This window comes from Prionailurus bengalensis, chromosome D1, assembly GCF_016509475.1.
Source record: "Prionailurus bengalensis isolate Pbe53 chromosome D1, Fcat_Pben_1.1_paternal_pri, whole genome shotgun sequence".
NCBI lineage: Eukaryota > Metazoa > Chordata > Mammalia > Carnivora > Felidae > Prionailurus > Prionailurus bengalensis.
The window spans coordinates 65722176-65742241 of NC_057346.1; the positions used below are offsets into that span (position 1 = coordinate 65722176).

A 20066-nucleotide genomic window follows, 5' to 3' on the forward strand; every position below is an offset into this window, starting at 1 on the left:
TTCAACTCAAATGTATTCCTAGGGCTTTTCCAGCTTCTTACTATCTCAGGCAGGACACTCCATTAGAATAGGCATTCTCCCCTCAGAATCTAGACCACAGACCTCATCCAAGTCCATCCAAACTACCCTACAAGGGTTGGAGGGACAAAGAAGAAACTCACATAGGTTCAGCTGTGATCAGGGTATTTCATTGCCTTCCATTAGCAACCCATTGTCAAATAAGCTGAAAATAAAGTCTTCTCCAGGTAAGTCAAGGTCTAGAGCAAAACAGTTCTCACCTGCCTTCTTGGCTTAATTTCTCCCTACTTCCCTACATGTCTTCTACAGTTCTAGAAAAACAGAATTACTACTATATTTCATATTCTCTGAACATAGTACACATTTTTTTTCTGTCTCTATATCTTTGCAAAGTTCTTCCTATCTAGAATCCCCTTCCTTCTTACCATGACTGTAACATTAATTTCTACTTTCATCTATTCTTTCAGAGCCAGATCACATATTACCTTCACTTTAAATAGTTTCCATAATCCGCTAAAGGGAATATTAGCTCTCTTCTTAAAAATCTAGTACTACCACTACATTATATAACACCACATTACTACATCATATGTTTTATCTTACCATATTATATAATATTATACAGCACTATGTTATATAGTACATAAAGAATACATGTCATTATATACTATGTGTAATATATACACACACATACACATTATTATATATTCATTCACTGCCTGTATTTTTGTTTTAAACCCTTTACTAGGTTGCGGGCAACCTGTGGGCAGGGACTGTGCCAGACTCATCCCTGTGTCCTCCACAGCACATAGTAGTATTCAATAAATATTTATTGAATTATTAAGTGTATATCAATCATTGCATATTGAATAAATCCCCAAGGCTCCTGGCTCATGGGCTCCTTTGTAACATAATTTTCATAAAAACCTTCATTAAATAGGGCCTCAACATATTCATACACATAAGGTAATTCACAATTTAAGAATAACTAAATATAGTAAAATAAAGGTAAGAGTCTTAACATATTGGGATGAAAATATACAGTAGAGAAAAAATGCCCAACAATCAGGCATCAGAAAAGTTTCACTCTCTTACGTAGAGTGTGTATGTTAAGGCTAAAGGTCAAAAGCTGATGACCAAAACCTGGATAACAGCTTGTAAATTAATGAACAAGGGTCTTGTTCACACACTAGAAAAAACATTTTAAAATTAGCCCCCACACTTTGATGACAAGTGCCTTCACAAAGTGTGACCGTAAAGCAAAAGTACACTGTACTTTGTGGTAAATTACTCAAGGTGAGAGGCTGCATTCTATTTATCTTTGTACCCCTATAATGGCTGACGGATTAAAATCCAAAGATACTTGTTAAAATCAATAAAGACATTTAAACGACTGCTGTGCCATTTTAAAAAAGCCACCTTGCAAGACTGAGGCACTACAACAATAATTTCCTTCATTTCAAAGAGTATACGTTGTTCTCAACTATCTATGACAGCAAGTTAAAACTTTTTTAGACTGGGATTCACATCCTGTCACAATTTTCTTTCCTTTTTTAAAAGTTCATTTCCCACTTCTTTCCTTCAAGCATTTTATCTGCCAGTCAAATTGAACTTCCTTATTTGACACTTGCTTGCCTCTATACCTCTGGTCATTTGGCAATTTCTTATGTCATTTATTATTTTCTTTCCTGTATTGTATCTTACACGTAGCTTGTCTCCCTTACCAGATTCTAAGTTCCTTATATCAGATTATCTATCCTTAATTATATTTTTATATATCTTTATATATCTTCAATTATATTTTATTACCTAGCCTAACATGGTAGGCACACACACACACACACACACACACACACACACGCACACACTCGGTCAAAGGAATTACTGAATGTATGAAGAATACCAACAGGGCTCAAATCTGGAAACTACTTTATGACAAGCCATAGAATAAAATGTTTCCTTAAATTATAGCTGGGTTCTTAAATATAAGTAGGCATTAAAAATACCTTGGAAACGTGTTAAACATGCAAATTCTTGGTGTTAGTTATCAGAAGGGGGCTTGAAGGAATACCAAGTGGCAACTGTAATTACCTAATAAGAAGGAGTAAACTTCTGAACCACTGTTGAGAGTAAAGGGAACAGAAAGGAAGAAACAGACACAAGAGGATCTCAGGCACACTCCTGGCAGTAGGAGCCATCATCAAACTCTTCCTTTGTAGGAAAAGTATTTCTTGGCTGGCTTTCCTTACATCTAATCTTTGACTTTTGAAATCAGGATGACAAATGTATTTATTTTAAGTTCCATTCACTTAAATGTACATAGAAAAACCATGACTATTTTTCTCAGAATACTTTTCAGATATATACCATATTTCAAAATGCACAATACATAGGCTGAACCATAAAAACTTTTTATCCAATAAAGCCCTTTGAAAAAATGTCTCTACATGTTAGATATTGCAAAAGATAAGCTCTGCTTATAAAGCAGCCAGGTACTGAGAGAAGTAACGTATTCTTTTTAGATGATTTCAAACAGAGGATATGAATTATAGGAAGACTTCAAGTAGCTAAGAAGAAAAGAGTCTTTTTGCCTTTCAGAAGTTTATGAAATGCCCATATTCCAAACTTCATACACTGAACTCCTTAGGGTAGTCTGATATAGTACACGCTATCTGTCACTTCTCTACCCATTTGGCAAAGACTACATAGAGACAAATGTTACAGAGGCTCAAAAATGGAGACTTCTGGAAAAATGACCAAAGCCAGAAATAAAGTTGTACTAATTAGAAAACAAATAATTAAATGGCCAAACCCGAATGTTGTGTGATGCTGAAAAGAGATAGATTTCTAAGGCACACCATCTGTTTTACAGTTTTTGATTTTGCTGTACTACAAATCTACTCAGAACAGTTTTGCCATGATCTAGCTGCTAGCTCATTTGCACAATTACTTCAGGCCAGAAAAACTTATTGCACAGAAGCATTTCAGAGATCAACACATTCATAGAAGAGGGCAGATAGAAATCAGCTTTCAGTGAAGACTAGTTTCTGAGCCCTTGAAGGAAAAAAAAATATTATTCAAAAAAATGATTACAAATTGCCAAAGGAAAATGAGAGAATTGAAAGGAACAGTGATATCACTATAAATTTCTGATACATATCTAAACTGATGTAGGTCACCACCAACCCCTCTGTTGGCCAGTCTAATGGAAACTCATCGCGCCTTGACCTCTCAGCAGCATTTACCTGGGAGCCAAGCTCTCACTTTGTCAATCCTCTCACTTAACTTCTCTGGCACCACTCTCACGATTTTCTCCTCTTCTTACCTGCTATCCCTCCATAGCCCCCACTGCTAGCTGCTCCTCTTCTGAATGCTGTAGTGTCTCATGGCAGGGTGCTGGGGCCTCTTCTCTTTTCTATCTGTATCTTCTTACCAATTTATCTCTTCAGCCCGATGACTTTACATGGCATCTATATACTCATGATTCCCAAACTTCTATCTCCAGCTTGGACTTCCCCAGCTCCAGACTCACATATCCAATGATCTATTTAATATTTCCACCTGGATGCTAGGTGTCTCAAGCTTTGCACATCTAATATGGAACTCTTGAGTCACCATCCTCCCCGCAGGAAAAAAAAATTTGGAAGTCATCCTTGACTCCTCCCTTAACCTCTTTCCTCATCTAATCCACCACCAAGTCCTGTCAATTATACCTAAAAAACATGTCACATGTATTTCTCTCCAACTCTATTGCTACCACCCTGTCCAAGCCACCATCACCTTGCGACAATACCACTGCAAGGTACACATATCATGTATCTCCAGTACCTAGCACAGTGTCTAGCAAATAATAGATGTACAATAATTTCTTCATAGATGAATACTGCTTAGCAATATTTCCTATGTGTATTTAGAAATCTCCAATCTCAGTTCTTAAAACATTTTCTGAAATACCTACAGGCTTACTCATTTATTGAATCATTCACTCATTCAGCAATTATTAGTTGGTCTTAGGCTCAACAACATATTTTGCAGTGTCTTCAAGATGGCAGAAGTTTGTTTCCAGTTTTTATGAAAATCTCTGGAGATGGGCAGTCAAAGGCTGGCATGGCAGCTCTGTGAACTAAGAGCCCTGATTCCTTGCATCTTATTGCTTTGCCATCCTCAGTTTATGGATTCCACTTTATGGTCTAATGTGGCTAGTCAAACAAAGAAGATGGGTATGAGGAATGCCATACTCTTTCCATTTAAGGACACTTCCCAACAATTGCTCCTACTTCCCCCAACATGATAACTAACAAAAACTGGGGATGACTAGCAAAGAAGACCAGATAGCAACATTTCCAGCTGCAAGTGAGGATCCTCATACCAGAGAATAAAAAGAGAATAAATATTAAGAGGTAAGTAGCTGTTTCTTCCAAGGTTCCTATTGTGACCAGGTAATGTTCTCAGTACAGAAATACAAAGCATGGTAAGATATAGGGTCTATGCTGAAGGCAGTTAGTCTAATGGGGGAAAGCAATACGCAAATGAATAATTACTCAAAATTTCAGGCCAGGTAACAGCCACTGTTAGGAGATCTTGGTTTTTCCAAGTCCCCAAAGATTCCTTCTATCCAAAGAGCTGAAAGAGAAGCGGACAGTTCCAGTGCTTTATGTCACTGAACTGTACAGACTGCTTCAATATTCCAGTTTTCATAACGGGCATTTCTCAGCTCTCTTCTACAGGACTTGATATGGCATGGAGCAAAGCAGAGTTCATTTAAACCTCTGTAAACATATAGAAACAACTGTGGTAATAGTTTTAATAATTTGAAAATATCCATTTGAGAAATGTGTTAAGGTTCAATAATTTCTTTTAACTTGTCATAAGATGAAACTAATTGACTATTTTAAGACTATACATAAATGACAAGGCCAAATTAAAAAAAAAGCAATGATAGCATGTCAAAAAGAAAAAAAAAGAAGTAATACTATCACTTACTGTTATCCACTGGTTATCTAGAAGTTCCTTAGCTGTGATTCTGTGAGCAGGGTCTACTTTCATAAGTTGTTTCAACACACTTTTAGCTGCAAATAAGGGAAAATCCTGAAAATCTTATTTTAGCTACAATTAATACATTTTCCAGTTTATTTAGAAAAAGGTCTGCGTGACCTGAAGGAATGACTGCAATTATAAAATAAATATCATCAGTATAAATGGTTAAGAAATAATGTTTCACAGGCCTACAGTGAGGTTTTATGGCCTGGATTAGCTGGTTTATGGTCTATAGTAAAAATGAGCTAGATGATTGGCAATTTCCTCTTCAATTTTTACTATGTATTTTCTGTTTTTGTTGGAAGTTTTGACAACAACAATCACAGTGAAGAGATCACTATTTCTACAAGTAAATAGTGTTTATTTCTACGAGTAAATATAATGATTAAACAGATCTCGAGTATTTGAATTACTGGCCAAGTTTCTTATATTACATAGATTTCCTTCAGTAAGTAATAACAGATCTATACTTACCGCAATCACTTATGGAATCCCAGATTGGATCTTCAAAATGTAGTTCTCCCTTTCTTATTAGCTCAAATAGCTTCTCTTCTGAGCTTGCCAAAAAGGGTGGTTCTCCGCATAATCTACAACAAAGGCAATGATTTTGTTTAGATTTTTAAAAAATAATCAAAATGATGCTATTAAAAATTAAGTTTCCATAGGACTTGGAAATAGTGGTGCTTCAAATTTAAACAAAGGATAGCTAGAGGTGGGTATCTCTCTAGATGTACAAACAGGAGAAAAGGGTTTTTGCAAGATCAGTGCTAGGCCCTCTTTATAGACCTTGAAATCTCCAGATTAGCAAATGGCCCAAAGGTGTTCCAGATGGGGGAGAACTAAGCTTACATAGGGCCAAAATACAGGAAGGTGTGAGATTTTAAGTACGCAAATAATAGTGGAGGTGAACTTCAACGTGAGAGAGGATAATGTAATGCTTTAAAGGACATAATTCAAACTGAAATTTGAGGAAAATATACTGAGTTTTCAGAGTCCAATGAGAGTTGTATCCATGGTAAAATACTACACAAATGTTAGTAAGAATAAACCAAGAAAAACCCTGGGCTGTACAGGCTCTGAGTCAAAGCCAAAAATACATTAAAATCACCACAACTCTTCAAAACTGGTATACAAAAGGAAGACAACCTGGATGAGGAAAGTCAGATGACGATGATTTGACCCTTCAGTCTAGAATGAAAGCTGAGTTACATAATGATCAACATCAGTAAAAACCATTGGCAGTATATATAAAGTCAGCATGGCTTGTTGCACATTCTGTAATACAGGGACTATGTGTCTTCAGACTCCTTTCAAAGGAAGTACTGTACTATATTTTACAAAGAGCACGGCAAGCCTAGGCTTCAGTCAGTAATCCAGACCAAAACTATAAGAACTCGTGTAAAAGCTGAGTTCCAATTCTTCATAATATATTCTCAACAAATGTTACCCATCATCTTTACTGTCAGTCCCAACCTCTGAGTACAACCCTATAGACAACAACCAGATTTTGCCAATGACAACCAGACAGGAGCTGAACCTGGGCTCATCACAGAGGCAATACCATATGCCTGTTCTTCAACTCTCAGGATTATATTTTTCCACTTTGTTACTGAAAGAATAAAATGGCATAATTATATTACACTCCGCAAATGCTAGTCTGTTATGTCCATAAGTATAATGATCTCTAAGTTTCCCAGCAATTAGATTTTTACTTTGACTTTTAAAGTTATACTGTGGAGTTCTTTTAAAATCTTCACTATGATCATTTTTGAATAAATCTAAATTTGATAAATAATTCACATGATAAGGAGGATGGTGATGATGATTTTGTAGGGAAAAAAAGTTGCTTTCATCCTTGTAGTTGATCAACCTAGGCTGGAAAAGAGAACTCTTCATTTATATAGCTTCTTGTTAAAAGACCAGTACTTATCAAGTTGTTCTACAGTCTCTTATTTTAATACTTTTTATTTCTCCAGCTCATTCTGACCCTTCTCTCTCTGATCTTATTTGCCTATTGTTTAGTTTCAAAATGCAATAAAAAAAAGGCTAGATAAATGGTCTTACGGACAATTACTATCTATTATAACAAGTACAGGACAGCAGGAGTCCAGCTCATTGAGTCTGTTAACAACCAGTGATATGCACATTCACCAATTTCTTAGCTGCCCCTGCATTGCCCGACTCGCATGCCACTATAGCTTAAGGGCTACTTTTTAAAAAATTCCACTTTTTTTCTGTCCTTTGCAATTTTACTTACACAAAATGTATCTAATGGTTGGTCAATCAGCAGCATATGAAATTTTATGACAGCAATTTTCTGCACATCCAGAAAAGGGAATGCAAGACATGAAAAATGCCTCTTGAAGCCTTTCTATTATTTTCTGTTGCCTTCATAGGAATCACAACAGCAGAGGATAGTACCCATGAAGAGTGTTTATGTTAATTTCACCTTGAGGAAGTACGTTATCATTGTCCAATTAAGCAGAAATGAATCAGGGGTAACTGATAAACAAGAAAATAACCCCCCTGGAGAAGGTAATATGTTTGTGCCCTTGGTGAAAGAAATTATCTATAAGAACACTGGCTCAGGCAAATTAATGAATAGGCACTGATTAGCTAAGTAAGAGTCTAGTGTAAAGAAAAAAATATGTCATTATGATGATATGCAGTCACGCTCTGAAGCAGAAAAATTCAAATTATATCTTTAAGAAGGAGAAAAATTTAAGATATGTAATACACTATCACTTTCTTTAACAACAAATTCAAACTAAGAAGGCAGCAAATACCACATGAATTGTGTAATAATAGATTACATATATTATGTTTGACTTGTCTAGAAATTCTTACAAGTATAAAACACTAATTTAAAATAGTTATATTTTTAATTAAAAACTAAGGCTCAGAATTTTTATGGTATGATTGTAATCAGCACAAAACAATGATCAAAAACTTTGTGAATATGTTTATACTTCATGCAATCTGAGCAGTGATGTGTGTTGACCATCTGAGTTACAGCTACAATCACATCTTCCAATTTCTGCTGCCTGTGTATTCCACTTCACAGAACTGTGAAAATGTAACTACTGTGATGTCAATATTTAGAAATGATCTGGAAGAGGTAGTACACAGTGAAATCTTCAATATGACCATAAAACTAATGTTGCATCAGCATAAAAATGTTCATACTCACCAAGAGGCAGAACAATGGCCACTAACTTTTCAGAACACCTCTTAGATAATTCGCTTTAATTCAATTTAACAAACATATATTGAGCACTGACTACATACCTACCATTGTACCAGATACTAGGGATGCAAAGATGAATAATATAAGATCTCTTCCTTCATGGAATTTAGAGTAAAGAAAACAAAAACAGAAAACAAAAACATACTCTAACGATTATATTCCAATAGTTTTAAAAAGTGCTATGAGAACACAGGAAAGTGAACATTTCCATCAAATGTACACATGTGCAAACTTTCCTGATGAAATGTTATCGTTTTTCTTTCAGTGTTGTTGTTTTGCGTGCATTTTTGTATGTTGCCTTAACTCCTCTTTGGAGTGTAGGAATGTATATACATAATGAATGCAGTAGCTCTGCTGGGGTAGATGGTAGGAGTTAGGGAACAGAAGGTGTTAATGTTTGAGCTGGAGGACCCAGGAGAAAGGTTAGTAGAGAAGTAAAAGAACATTCTAAGTAGAAGAAACTGCATGAGCAAAGACCTAGAGACATGTGATACACGGTATGTGAATCAGAAAGAGTGGCCTGAGTGGCTATAGCATAGGGTAGGTGCATGGGAATGCACATCTAGCCCAAGACTGGAAAGACATTCTGGAGCCAGATCATGAAAAACTTGCCTTTATGCCGTGCTGGGATGCTCTGACGTTTTTCTATAACAAGGGAGAATTATCAGAGGTCGTGAATCAGAAAAGTAGTACCATCAGATTTGAAATTTAGAAAGTCCTGACAGCAATGTGAAGGATGAACTAGGGAGGGAGACCGGGGGCAGGAAGAACAGTCAGAAAGACAATGTAATATTCTAGAAGACGGATCATAAGGAGAAGTGATACCAGTGAAGAGAAACCAAAGAATTTCCTTTTCAAAGGAAAAATGAACAGGACATGGGGTTTGATTGACTCCTGAGAGTGAGAAAAAAACAGTGATGTTTTTGGTAGCAGTAAGAAGATCAGGAACTATGGAATTCTCTCTGGATCCCGGGATGAACCTCTGTCTAGTTAGTGTCCACTCCTCACATACGCCCTGTTCATAGGACAGCTAAGTGTCAGGTACCAGTACCTGTCTCTACCTGATGAATCTCTTCAGAAAATACAAAGAAGCTTTCTGGTTTGTAACAAAGGATCAGGGAGGTGTTAAGCAAGAGTTCACTCAGATCATGTCATGTATTCTAGCATTTATAGGTCAACGAAAAGCAAACCTGTATGTTATAAATTTATAGTATTAAAAAAATATCTAATGGATGTAGCTAACAACTAATAAGAGAGCTTTCAGAAGTACTTCCCAATTGTTTTTTCAGTCATTTTTTAAAACCTATATTGTTGAGTCTTCATTTAAAATCTATATAATTCTACTGTTAGGGACTATCCATTCATTTTAAACTGTACCTTTAGCAGGCTACTTACAGAATGTACATTATGACACCTATGCTCCAAATGTCACACTGCTGGCTATAGTCGTGGGCATTGATAACTTCAGGGGCTGCCAAATAAGCAGAAATGAAATAATATTAATAATACAATAAATGAAGTTTAAATGCTTAAACACAAAGCATGAAAAATGTGCTGATGTGTTGTAATTTATTCCCCCACAGGGAAAAAGAGAACCAACAGCAGATGTTAAATGAATAATGTACAGGCCTTAACAATTGATGTCACTGTACCCTCACTCCTGTCATTTAGCTTCTAATGGAACGACGGCATAAACTGTGTAACTAAATGTACTACTCTTCATTCCTTTGAAATTGTTAAGAAATGATTTTGCAAAGACTGTGTTAAGTTATAGTAGAAGACAACAATATCTCAGTTCCTTTCCAAAAATAGAATTGAACACGTGCCTGAAGTGGATATAATTTAAAGCAAGCCCAATATGTGGAAATCTGGATTCACAGAGAAACTAAGATAAATGGTTATAAATCGTTTTAGTAAAATAATAATAATAATAATAATAATAATAATAATAATAATAACAACAACACAGCACTCCTATGGCAGGACACAAATTATTTTCCACATGAGAAAACTAAGGTGGCAAAGAAAGAGCTCCTACAACCTAACTGGATCAAAACGCCAACTAGGAAAAGGATCCAGGTACTCTGAGTCCCCAGTTCTGTGCTCCGTACTTTACAATGTGTTCACAATAGGGCTCCTTTAAACAAGCTTCTCAAAATAGTTGTTTTTCTTTCTTTTATTTTTTGTTTTCTTTTCTTTTTTCTTTTTCTTTTTTTCTTTTTTTTACTTGAAGGGAGCACAATTTAATGATTAGATTGCTTTATAATGGCTGGCTTTTAAAATGGCTTTAAAAATGTCCCATATGATATTTCAGGAATAGTCTATTGTGCCTCTATGGTTAGGGATCAAATATCTTTCCTTAAGGAAAAAGAAAGAATGAAAGAGTTATAAACAGAAAAATAAAATATAGCTGTATATATTTCAATAGAACTTTAATATTTACAAAATACTTTCATATAAATTATGTTATTTGTATAAATCATACTATGAATCTTGGGAGATGGGCATCTGGCTCACTTTGCCAGTGGGCAAACTAAGGTTCAGATATATGAAGTGACTTGCCTAAGGTTACACAGCTACAGAGTACCTCCCACATAAAAGGTGTTATTTTAGAAAAGTTTCATTCTCCCGCCCTGCCCCAGACCCTTCTTTTATAACTACTAAAAGCAAATGGAATTTCACTTCTTCTGCCTGTTGTCAAAGGAACTAAAAAGCAACAAAAAGGAACCAAAAAGTAAAGAGAAGAAAGAATGAATAAAGGTTCAACTATAGATAATTAACAAAACTGAGTAATTCATTTCCAAATCATTGAAAATTAATTAGTATTTTCCTTTAAGTAGCTACTTATATTCCTCAACTCTACTTAAACTCTTTAAATACTGAATCATTAGAGTTCAAGTCGCTCTGTGGCTTTGAGTCAATGACAAGGGCAAGTCTGTGATTTGATTCCATGAAGGCCCTCCACACTGGGTGCCCCACAAGGCAAGGGCCGGGATTCTGGGCCTTCATCTTTCAGAGCCATCTTAATTACCGGGGGCGTTTCCACATGCACTGCCATCACAGCGCTCACAGGGAGGCAGAGGCCAGAATGACGGTGCCAGGGAGCCATTTAGGAAGTCAGCAAAGCTCTACAAACCATCTGTCTTCTCTCTTGTTCTCTCACTTGTTATCAGTGTAGACAGCTAATAAGCAGGCATAAAACTCAGGGTGCTTGGATATATTTTCCCCATGTAACTACAGACCAGATGTCTTTTGCCAACAGGAGGATATGAACAGAATCTAAAGTAGCCTTTTCCCAAATAAGAGAGAACAGTTTCGAAACTTTATATATCAAGTAGGGAAAAAAAAAAAAAAACAGAACTAAGTATACTCCTCAGCAATAGAAATGAATAATCCACTGACACGGCATGGGTAAGTCTCAAAATCATGACACGGAACAGAAGACAGACACAAGAATGTACACTGATTCAATTTAAATAAAGTTCTAGGCAAGAAAACCTAAGATTTAGTGATAAAAATCATCAGTGGTTGCTGGGGTCTGGATGGGAGACTGACAGAGAGCAAGACAATGGAATTTTCCAGGGCAAAAGCGATGTTCTATACCTTCATTGGGGCGGTAATTATATAAGCACATGCATTTGTCAAAATGCATTGAACTTTACACTTAAAATCTGTGCATTTTATTGTATATAAATTTTATTTCAACAAAGATGTTTTTAAAGAAATCTATAAAAGGTGCAAAAAGATTTGTCAAAGCCCTATCTTGGTGGATGACTTTAATAACTCTCTCTCTTAGAAGTCAACAGAAGCAAACAAAATTAAATTAATAATATGCAAAGTCTGAATCACAAAGGTATCACATTTGACTTTATACACACACAGAGAAATTTTTGTGGTCAACAAACCAGGAATATATATACTTTCTAAATATCCAATGCAACATTTGCAAAAACCAACTATGTGTTCAATCACAAAGAACAATTCCTAGAAGCCAAAAACCTTTAAGTCACAATTGCTCAGGACAATGAAGAAAACCAGGCAGAAAAACCAAACGGCTAGGAAAACTAACACATATTCACATGAACACCAAACATATCCCAACCACCTGGGAAACTCTAAACGCATTTCTCAATGATTCTTGGATTAAAGACAAAAACTAAAATTATACACTATTAAAAAATGAATAACGGTTAGAAAGAAAACTGTATAGGAAAAGAAATGGTGAAAGAAATACTCAGGAAAATAAGAACGCTGAACATAAATAAGCATTTAGCTTAGGAAGCTAAATAAACCAAAATAAAATATAAAGAAGGAATTCATAAAGATAAAAACAGAAATTAATGAAAAAGCCAATCAAATAACATTAGACTTGAGCTGGTTCTTTGAAAGCCCAATAAATTGTCCTAACCACTAACAAATCTGATCAAGAAAAAAAATGATTAGTATTATTACAAGAGCTTAAATTGGGCACTAAGTGTCAGGTAATGTGCTAAGCACTTTACATATATTTTCTCTTTCAATTCTCACGTCAACCTGATAAGAAAGACATTATTATTACCATCCTAAATACATCCTCTCCCCTTCCCTGGTTTATTTTTCTTTCTTAGCACTTCTCTCTAACATCCCAGATAATACCAGACGTTTTACTTTTTTATTTTGTTTAATGTTTGCACCAACATGACATTTTTTTCTATTTTGTTCACTGCTGTAGTCCCAATACCCAGACCGGTTCTGACACAAAGTAGACCCTCAAAAATTGTTTGATAAATGGATGACATACTCCCCATTATGCAGATGTAGACTGCAACAAAAGCAGTCAGGTTGTTTTGCCCAGGTGTAAGTGACAGAGCTGGAATCCCAAGTTAGGCCGGTGATGCAGGACATATTGCTAATCTGACATGATATGACCTTCTTAAAAAATATTAGGAATTATTAGGGGCAAAGAACCACAGATACACTGGAGAATTACAAAACTGTAAGTGTGAGGTGCCTGGGTAGCTCAGTCGTCTAAGCATCCAACTTTGGCTCAGGTCATGATCTCGTGGTTCGCGGGTTCGAGCCCAGCACCGGGCTCTGTGCTGACAGCTCAGAGCCTGGAGCCTGCTTCAGATTTTATGTCTCCCTCTCTCTCTGCCCCTGCCCCACTAGTACTCTGTCTCTCTCCAAAATAAATAAACATAAAAAGATTTTTAATTAAAAACAAAATTATAAGTGAATATAATATGCACATTTATGCCAATAAATCTTAAAATCTCAACATAATGAACAATTTTCTATCAAAACAATTCAAGAAGGTGTGGAAAACAGGAACAACCCAGGATAAATTGAAAATATAATAAAAACTTAACCTACCAAACGGAATCAGGGCCAAAAAACTTTAAGGGGAAATTTCATCAAACTATTAATGAATAGATAATTTCTGCTACTTTGTGGTTAATGAGCAGATCATTTTATTTTTTAAATGAGGCTAGCATAACCCTAACATCAAAAAAGACAAGGGCAGCACAAAAGAAAGCAAGCTACATTCAAAGCTCCTAAATAAAGTGGTGACGAGTTGAATAGAGCAGTATATTAAACCACCTGGAGTTTAATCCAAAGGTGCAAGGATAGCTCAGCATTTTAAAAACCAATTAATGCAATTAGTCTGCTAATAAATTTAAAGAGAAAAAATACATAATCATCTCCTAGGTACAGATTTGAATAGACATTTCATCAAAGATTATGAGTGACTCACAGCTACGTGAAAAGATGCTCACCCTCATTGGCCACTAGGAAAATTAAATTAGCAAATTAAAAAACCACAATGAGATACTACTTCACACCCACTACAATGACTATAATTACAAGGAAAGGTAATTACCAAGAGTGAGCAAGGACAAAAAGAAACTGGAACCCTCATACCCACATGCTAGTGGAAAGGTAGAATGCTATAGCCACTCTGAAAAACCACTTGGCAGTTTCTTGAAAAGTTAAACATAAATAATCCACGACCCAGCAACTACACTCCTAGGTAGCGCCCAAACAAAATGTGTCCACATGAAAATTTGGACCCAAAAGTTCATAGCAGCATTATTCATAATAGCCCTGAACTGGACACACTGCATGGCCATCAGCTAACAGATGAACAAAAGGTGGCATGTCCATGCAACAGACAACTGTTCAGAAACATAAAGGGACAGACTACGGCTACCACAGGAAGGTACTGCAAAGACATTATGCTTCAGTGAAAGAAGCCAGACATAAAAGACAACATATGGTATGACTCCAGTCAGACGAAATGTCCAGGAAAGGCACATACAGACAGGCAAAAAGATTAGTGGTTACCTGGGGCTGGGATGGGAATGAGACTGAGTACAAATGGGCAGGAGGCAATTTTCTGGGATAGAATCACTCTAAAACTGGACTGTGGTGATGGTTGCACGAGTCTGCGAATGCAGGAAAAATCACTGAATGGTACACTTTTTATGGCATTTAAATTGTACTTCAGTAAAGCTGTGAAAAATCACACTTGGAAAAATGGTAAACTGTTGCTTTACAAAATACATTTAATCGGTACTCTTTATGATGTACCACTTGATGGCAATAAAAATGGATAAGAGATGGAAAGAAGCAAAACACACACATGATTTCAGCACGAATTCACAAAACCAATAATTAAGTTTGGGGTATGATTCCCTAAGAGATATAAACACTCTAAGAAGAGTCCAGAAAACCAACAAAAATGATAATCTTTAAAGATAAGAACTGCGAGAAAAATGCTAAAACAATGAAATTATTTGACCTAGGAAAAGAAAAAGTAGCTTGATTACAGGGCCATTAAGTCAAATTACGGCAAAATCAGACTGCTCAGGTTTTTCTTTTTCTGCTTTTTTTTAAATTGAAGTATAGTTGACATACAACATTCTATTAGTTTCAGGTGTATAACATAGTGATTTAACATTTATATGTGTTACTAAATGATCACCACAATAAGTCTAGTCACCATCTATCACCACACAAAGTTATTACAATGTTATTGACTATATTCCCTATGCTGTACTTTACATACCCGTGACTTAATTTATTTTATAACTGGAAGACTGTACCTCTTAATCCCCTTCACTTATTTTGCCCATCACCCCCAAAACTACCAGTGTGTTCTCTGTATCTACGAGCCTGTTTCCGTTTTGTTTTGTTTGTTCATTTGTTTTGTTTTTTTAGATTCCACATTTAAGTGAAATCATATGGTATTTTCCTCTCTCTGTCTGACTTCTTTAACTTAGCATAATGCCCTCTGGGTCCATCTGTGTTGTTGCAAACGGCAAGATTTCACTCTTTTTCATGGCTGAGTAATTACACATACTCAAACATACCACATCTTTATCCATTCCTCTATCGATGACACTTAGGCTACTTACATAGCTTCGCTACTATAAATAATGCTGCAATGAACATGGAGGTGCACGTATCTTCCCAAGTCCGTGTCTTCGTTTTCTCCAGGTAAATACTCAGAAGTGCAATTATTGTATCACATGGCATTTCTATTTTTAATAACCTCCACGCTGTTTTCCACAGTGGCTGCATCAATCTACATTCCCACCAACAGCATACGAGGGTTCCCTTTTCTCCACATCCTCGCCAACACTTACTTGTCTCTTTGACAGTAGCCATTCTGACAGGTGTGAGGTGGTATCTCATCGTGGTTTCGATGTGCCTTTTTCCCTGATGATGAATGATGTTGAGCATGTTTTCATGTGTCTGTTGGCCATACGGATGTCTTCTTTGGAGAAGTGTCTATTCCACTCTTCTGCCCACTTTTTAATTGGATTGTTTTTAGTGTTGAGTTTTAGGAGTTCTTTCAAATTGCTCAAGTTTTAATCTACATTAGTTGTTCTACTCCTTTATATAGAAAGATCATTTTAAATCTATGAACTTACCCATATAGATAGGAGTCCCACATGTGGTCTGCAGCATGGCTTCACTCCTACCCTGCTTCTTCACAGCTAAGCCAAAATCAGTCACCTAGAAGAAGAAACCCAGCCACCTGGTTTCCTGTCCCAGAGTTCACTCATTCTGAAAGTAGGAGTTCTAATCGCTTCTTGCCCTTTTGGCTAAGATCAAGTGTGAAAGTAGGAGTTCTGCCGCATTGTAATTGCACTGTATTTAATTCAGGGATTCTTGAGGATGGAGGGGTTTTATTTGTGTTACTAATAAGGACTTTGCTTTCACTTCCCTTCCACCCCTCTTTGTGAAGAAGAAAAACCTTGTTGGTAAAGAGAAGGCTGGTTTCTCCTATCTGGAGCAAACACCCATGATATTGATTGATTGTTCCTTCTAATTAAACTTACCGGCTCAACATGGGAAGTTCTATTTTGAAAGAAGGCATTTAGCTTTTTCAGATTAAAAAAAAAGTTATTTTTAAAAACCTCTTTCATTGTAGAATGCATTCTGGCCTTAGTAGGTTTACTCTCTACTTTTCTGACACTCAAGCTCTGTTCCAGTTTAAAGCACCATTATAAATGCAGTCATTATCCTTGGCAGCACTCACAGAAACGGCCCCCTTTTTAAAATTATTTATAAGACCCTATCTCTGGTAAATACCATCTTCTCTTTGCTATGACTTCCTTTGTGTTTCTAGAGTATACTAACTAAAACAATTACGACGCTATTAAAAACTACAAGAAGCAAATTAACAGGGAAAAAAGGCGACCGTGGAGCTAGAAATACACGGGAGGCCCTGCTGCGACTGTGCTCTTCCTGCTCTGTTCCAAATCGTGGTCAGGACACAGTCGGTTATTAAATATTCAGTATGTGCCCTTGGTCTTGTCTCCCAAGTTGGAACAGCCTTGGGCTGAAAGCAAAAAAACAGGCACATTTATTGATCATACAACCAAAGATAGGCTCGTGGTCCACAGACACCGAATGCAAAGTTTCCAGGGCCTTCAGGAGTAAGAAAATGTTCCTATCAGTATGTGATACCACTATTTTTCTAAACAGAATGATCGATTTCTCCAGGAGTTTTCACAGTTATCTCACTTGGAGGATTATAATATGTATCTTTTCTCCACAGAAAATCTACACCGATATCAAATATACAAAAGGTTTCACGATCAATTCAGTTCTTTAGAGAGCAATCATTCCCTCATTTACCAAATATTAAGTGAGCACATACTATGTTTTCAGACATTACTCTAGGTACCAACAATCAATAAAACATGTATGATTCCTGCCCTCACAGAGTTTAAAATGAAAATATTCAAGAATATTTATTTACTTTGGTAAAACAACAATGCTGTTAAACTCACTTATATTACATAGGGATTTAGCTTCTGCAACAAAGTGAGTTATTCACAGACAACATTTTATTCCTAAATTAACACATTCATATATTTTGAAAGCAGCCACTATTAAAGTGCTAAGTAATAAATAATGTATCCTATCATTTATTTGACATTAAGGAACACTTAATTTGAATAAAATCTTGAGGAATAAACACTTGGCACATTAATTGTGCTTAGGACATAAATATTAATACCCAGGAAAATTTTCAATGAGAAATACAGACTTTAGTGTTAATTTAGTATCAAAGGCACAGCCAAGGTGTTTTTTTTTTCCTCTAAATCTGTAACACATTTACATCAAATTACCAGGCATAAATTTGAAATTAATTAGAATTCAGAGCATCTGTTTGCTTCTTTAACTAATGATTTAGAACTATCCAAATGAATATCTACTTTAAAAAAGATTCAATAGCACTACCTAACTTGTAAAATTATTCTTGTCAGTTACAACCTCTTTTGTAAAAATTTTATCTTTATTTTATTTTGTTTTAATTTTTTAACATTTATTTATTTTTGAGAAAGAGAGAGAGAGAGAGAGCATGAGCTGGGGAGGGGCAGAGAGAGGGAGACACAGAAGTCAAAGCAGGCTCCAGGCTCGGAGCTGTCAGCACAGAGCCCAATGTGGGGCTTGAACTCATGAGCCGTGAGATCATGACCTGAGCCGAAGTCGGATGCTCAATTGAGCTACCCAGGTGCCCCAAGTTTTATTTTTATTTTTTTTAGCACAAGACACTTATTTTCTGGCTGCTCAAAAGCTTCCAAAATATATTTAAAAAGAGGATGTACTTTGCCACTTTGCTATCAAACTGTTTACAGGCAAATATTTACCATGATTTCTAATACCTTATCTTACCTTTATATTTAAGTTCATTTCATTGTTATCATCAGTAAAGCTGCTTTTGACCATTATGTTTTCCAGTTTTAGATCTCTATGTACTATATCTACCAAGAAAAGAAACAACAAATCAAATGAATAGTGAATGACAGGAGAATAGAGGGGATACAAATATAACAAATATATATAGCTGACAAGTTAATGTCCACTGTTAAAAACTTTGGAAAAATAAATAAATAAATAAATAAATAAATAAATAAATAAAACATACATACATACAAAACTTTGGGGAGGGCCAAGTACGATTCTGTCCTGTTCTATTTCCTTCTATTCAAATCCCTTTTCTCCACGTGTTTAACTTTAAGCGGCCCTTTTCTTTAACTCAGTCCTCTCCCCCATCCCCCTACTGCTCTAGCAGATGCTCTTCATGACTGGTGGCCTAATGAGTGGGACAGAGGATCCTGCCCAAAGTCCGGCATTCCCAGAGGAGGGAGACCATTGTAGTTACAAACCCAGTAAGGTTTCCCATATCCTTAGGTCTTCAAATAGAGGATTACTTCTTTACTTCCATGCATATGTTATTGCCAATATAAACATTTAACATACTGCAACTTAACTACATGTATACAAACTGCACTCATTTCAATATATTTTTCTACAACATAAGCACAAACTTTCCTAACTCTTTATATGTTAAAATACAAAGCAAACAAACGAAAACCCCGAGACACAAAATCTCCAGTTGAACATGTCAGACATCAGGTAAGATTTTATGTACATGCAAATAATCATGTGCCAAAACATTTCCTCTGCAAGTGACTAATTCACTTCATATCCATAGCAATCATTTCCCCAGACTTAAAAAAGTTACACGTACAATTGCTGGAAAAATGTAGCTGAAGAGCCCTGGAATGGCAATTCTACCTAATCACTTATAGTTCCCTTACACAGTTCCCAACCTGTGTTTCTGGAATGTTTATGTTTCCGTTACTTTGCTTATTTATCTCTTCTGACATAAATACCACCCAATAAGTCTCCCTACTGCCTCCATCATTCTTTATAATTGTTTTCTTTGCTATTCTTGCCCACTTCGGAATAATTTTATCAAGTTCCATGAAAAATCCTGTGGAAATTTTGGTTGGCATTATACTGAATTTATAGCTCAGTGTGGGAGGATTGACATTCATATAATATTAAGCCCTTGATTTCCTGCCCTTGCAAAAATTGTTGCCCCTGCCTGGAAAGCCCTCCCCTCTTTTTTGTCTGAATTTGTATTCCTCAGCTCAAATTTGTTTCCTCTGTGAATCCTTCTCTGGATTTTCAGGTCAACTGAGGCACTTACATTCCTATGCTCCTTGCGCTGTATATGGCTCTCCATTAGAGAAATTATCACATTGAATTACAGTTTGCTTTCTATACTCAATCTCCCACTAGGCTGAGTTCCTTAAGGGGTGGGGCCTTGTCTTTTAATCTTTCTAACTCTGGATCCAACCACATGTAGAACTCCCTCAGGAAATATCTGCGGAATGGACCCCTGGGTCCATTCTAATACTAGCTCTGCCACACCTCACCATGTCACTTCACCTCTCTGGAACAAACTTTTCTCTCA

The 20066-nt window shown here is 36.1% G+C and overlaps 1 protein-coding gene across 4 annotated transcripts in view; it reads right to left on the reverse strand.

Annotated features, from left to right (window-relative positions):
- STK33 (serine/threonine kinase 33) overlaps positions 1–20066 on the reverse strand; it is a 169731-nt gene that overhangs the window by 32877 nt on the left and 116788 nt on the right. For all 4 annotated transcript variants that reach the window (XM_043580572.1, XM_043580575.1, XM_043580574.1 and 1 more), the window contains exons 7-11: positions 18476–18564; positions 16219–16303; positions 9698–9773; positions 5530–5642; positions 5002–5087 (exon numbers count right to left, since the gene is read on the reverse strand). In XM_043580572.1, the coding sequence (XP_043436507.1) occupies positions 5002–5087; positions 5530–5642; positions 9698–9773; positions 16219–16303; positions 18476–18564 (449 nt within the window). The remainder of the gene's footprint in view (positions 1–5001; positions 5088–5529; positions 5643–9697; positions 9774–16218; positions 16304–18475; positions 18565–20066) is intronic.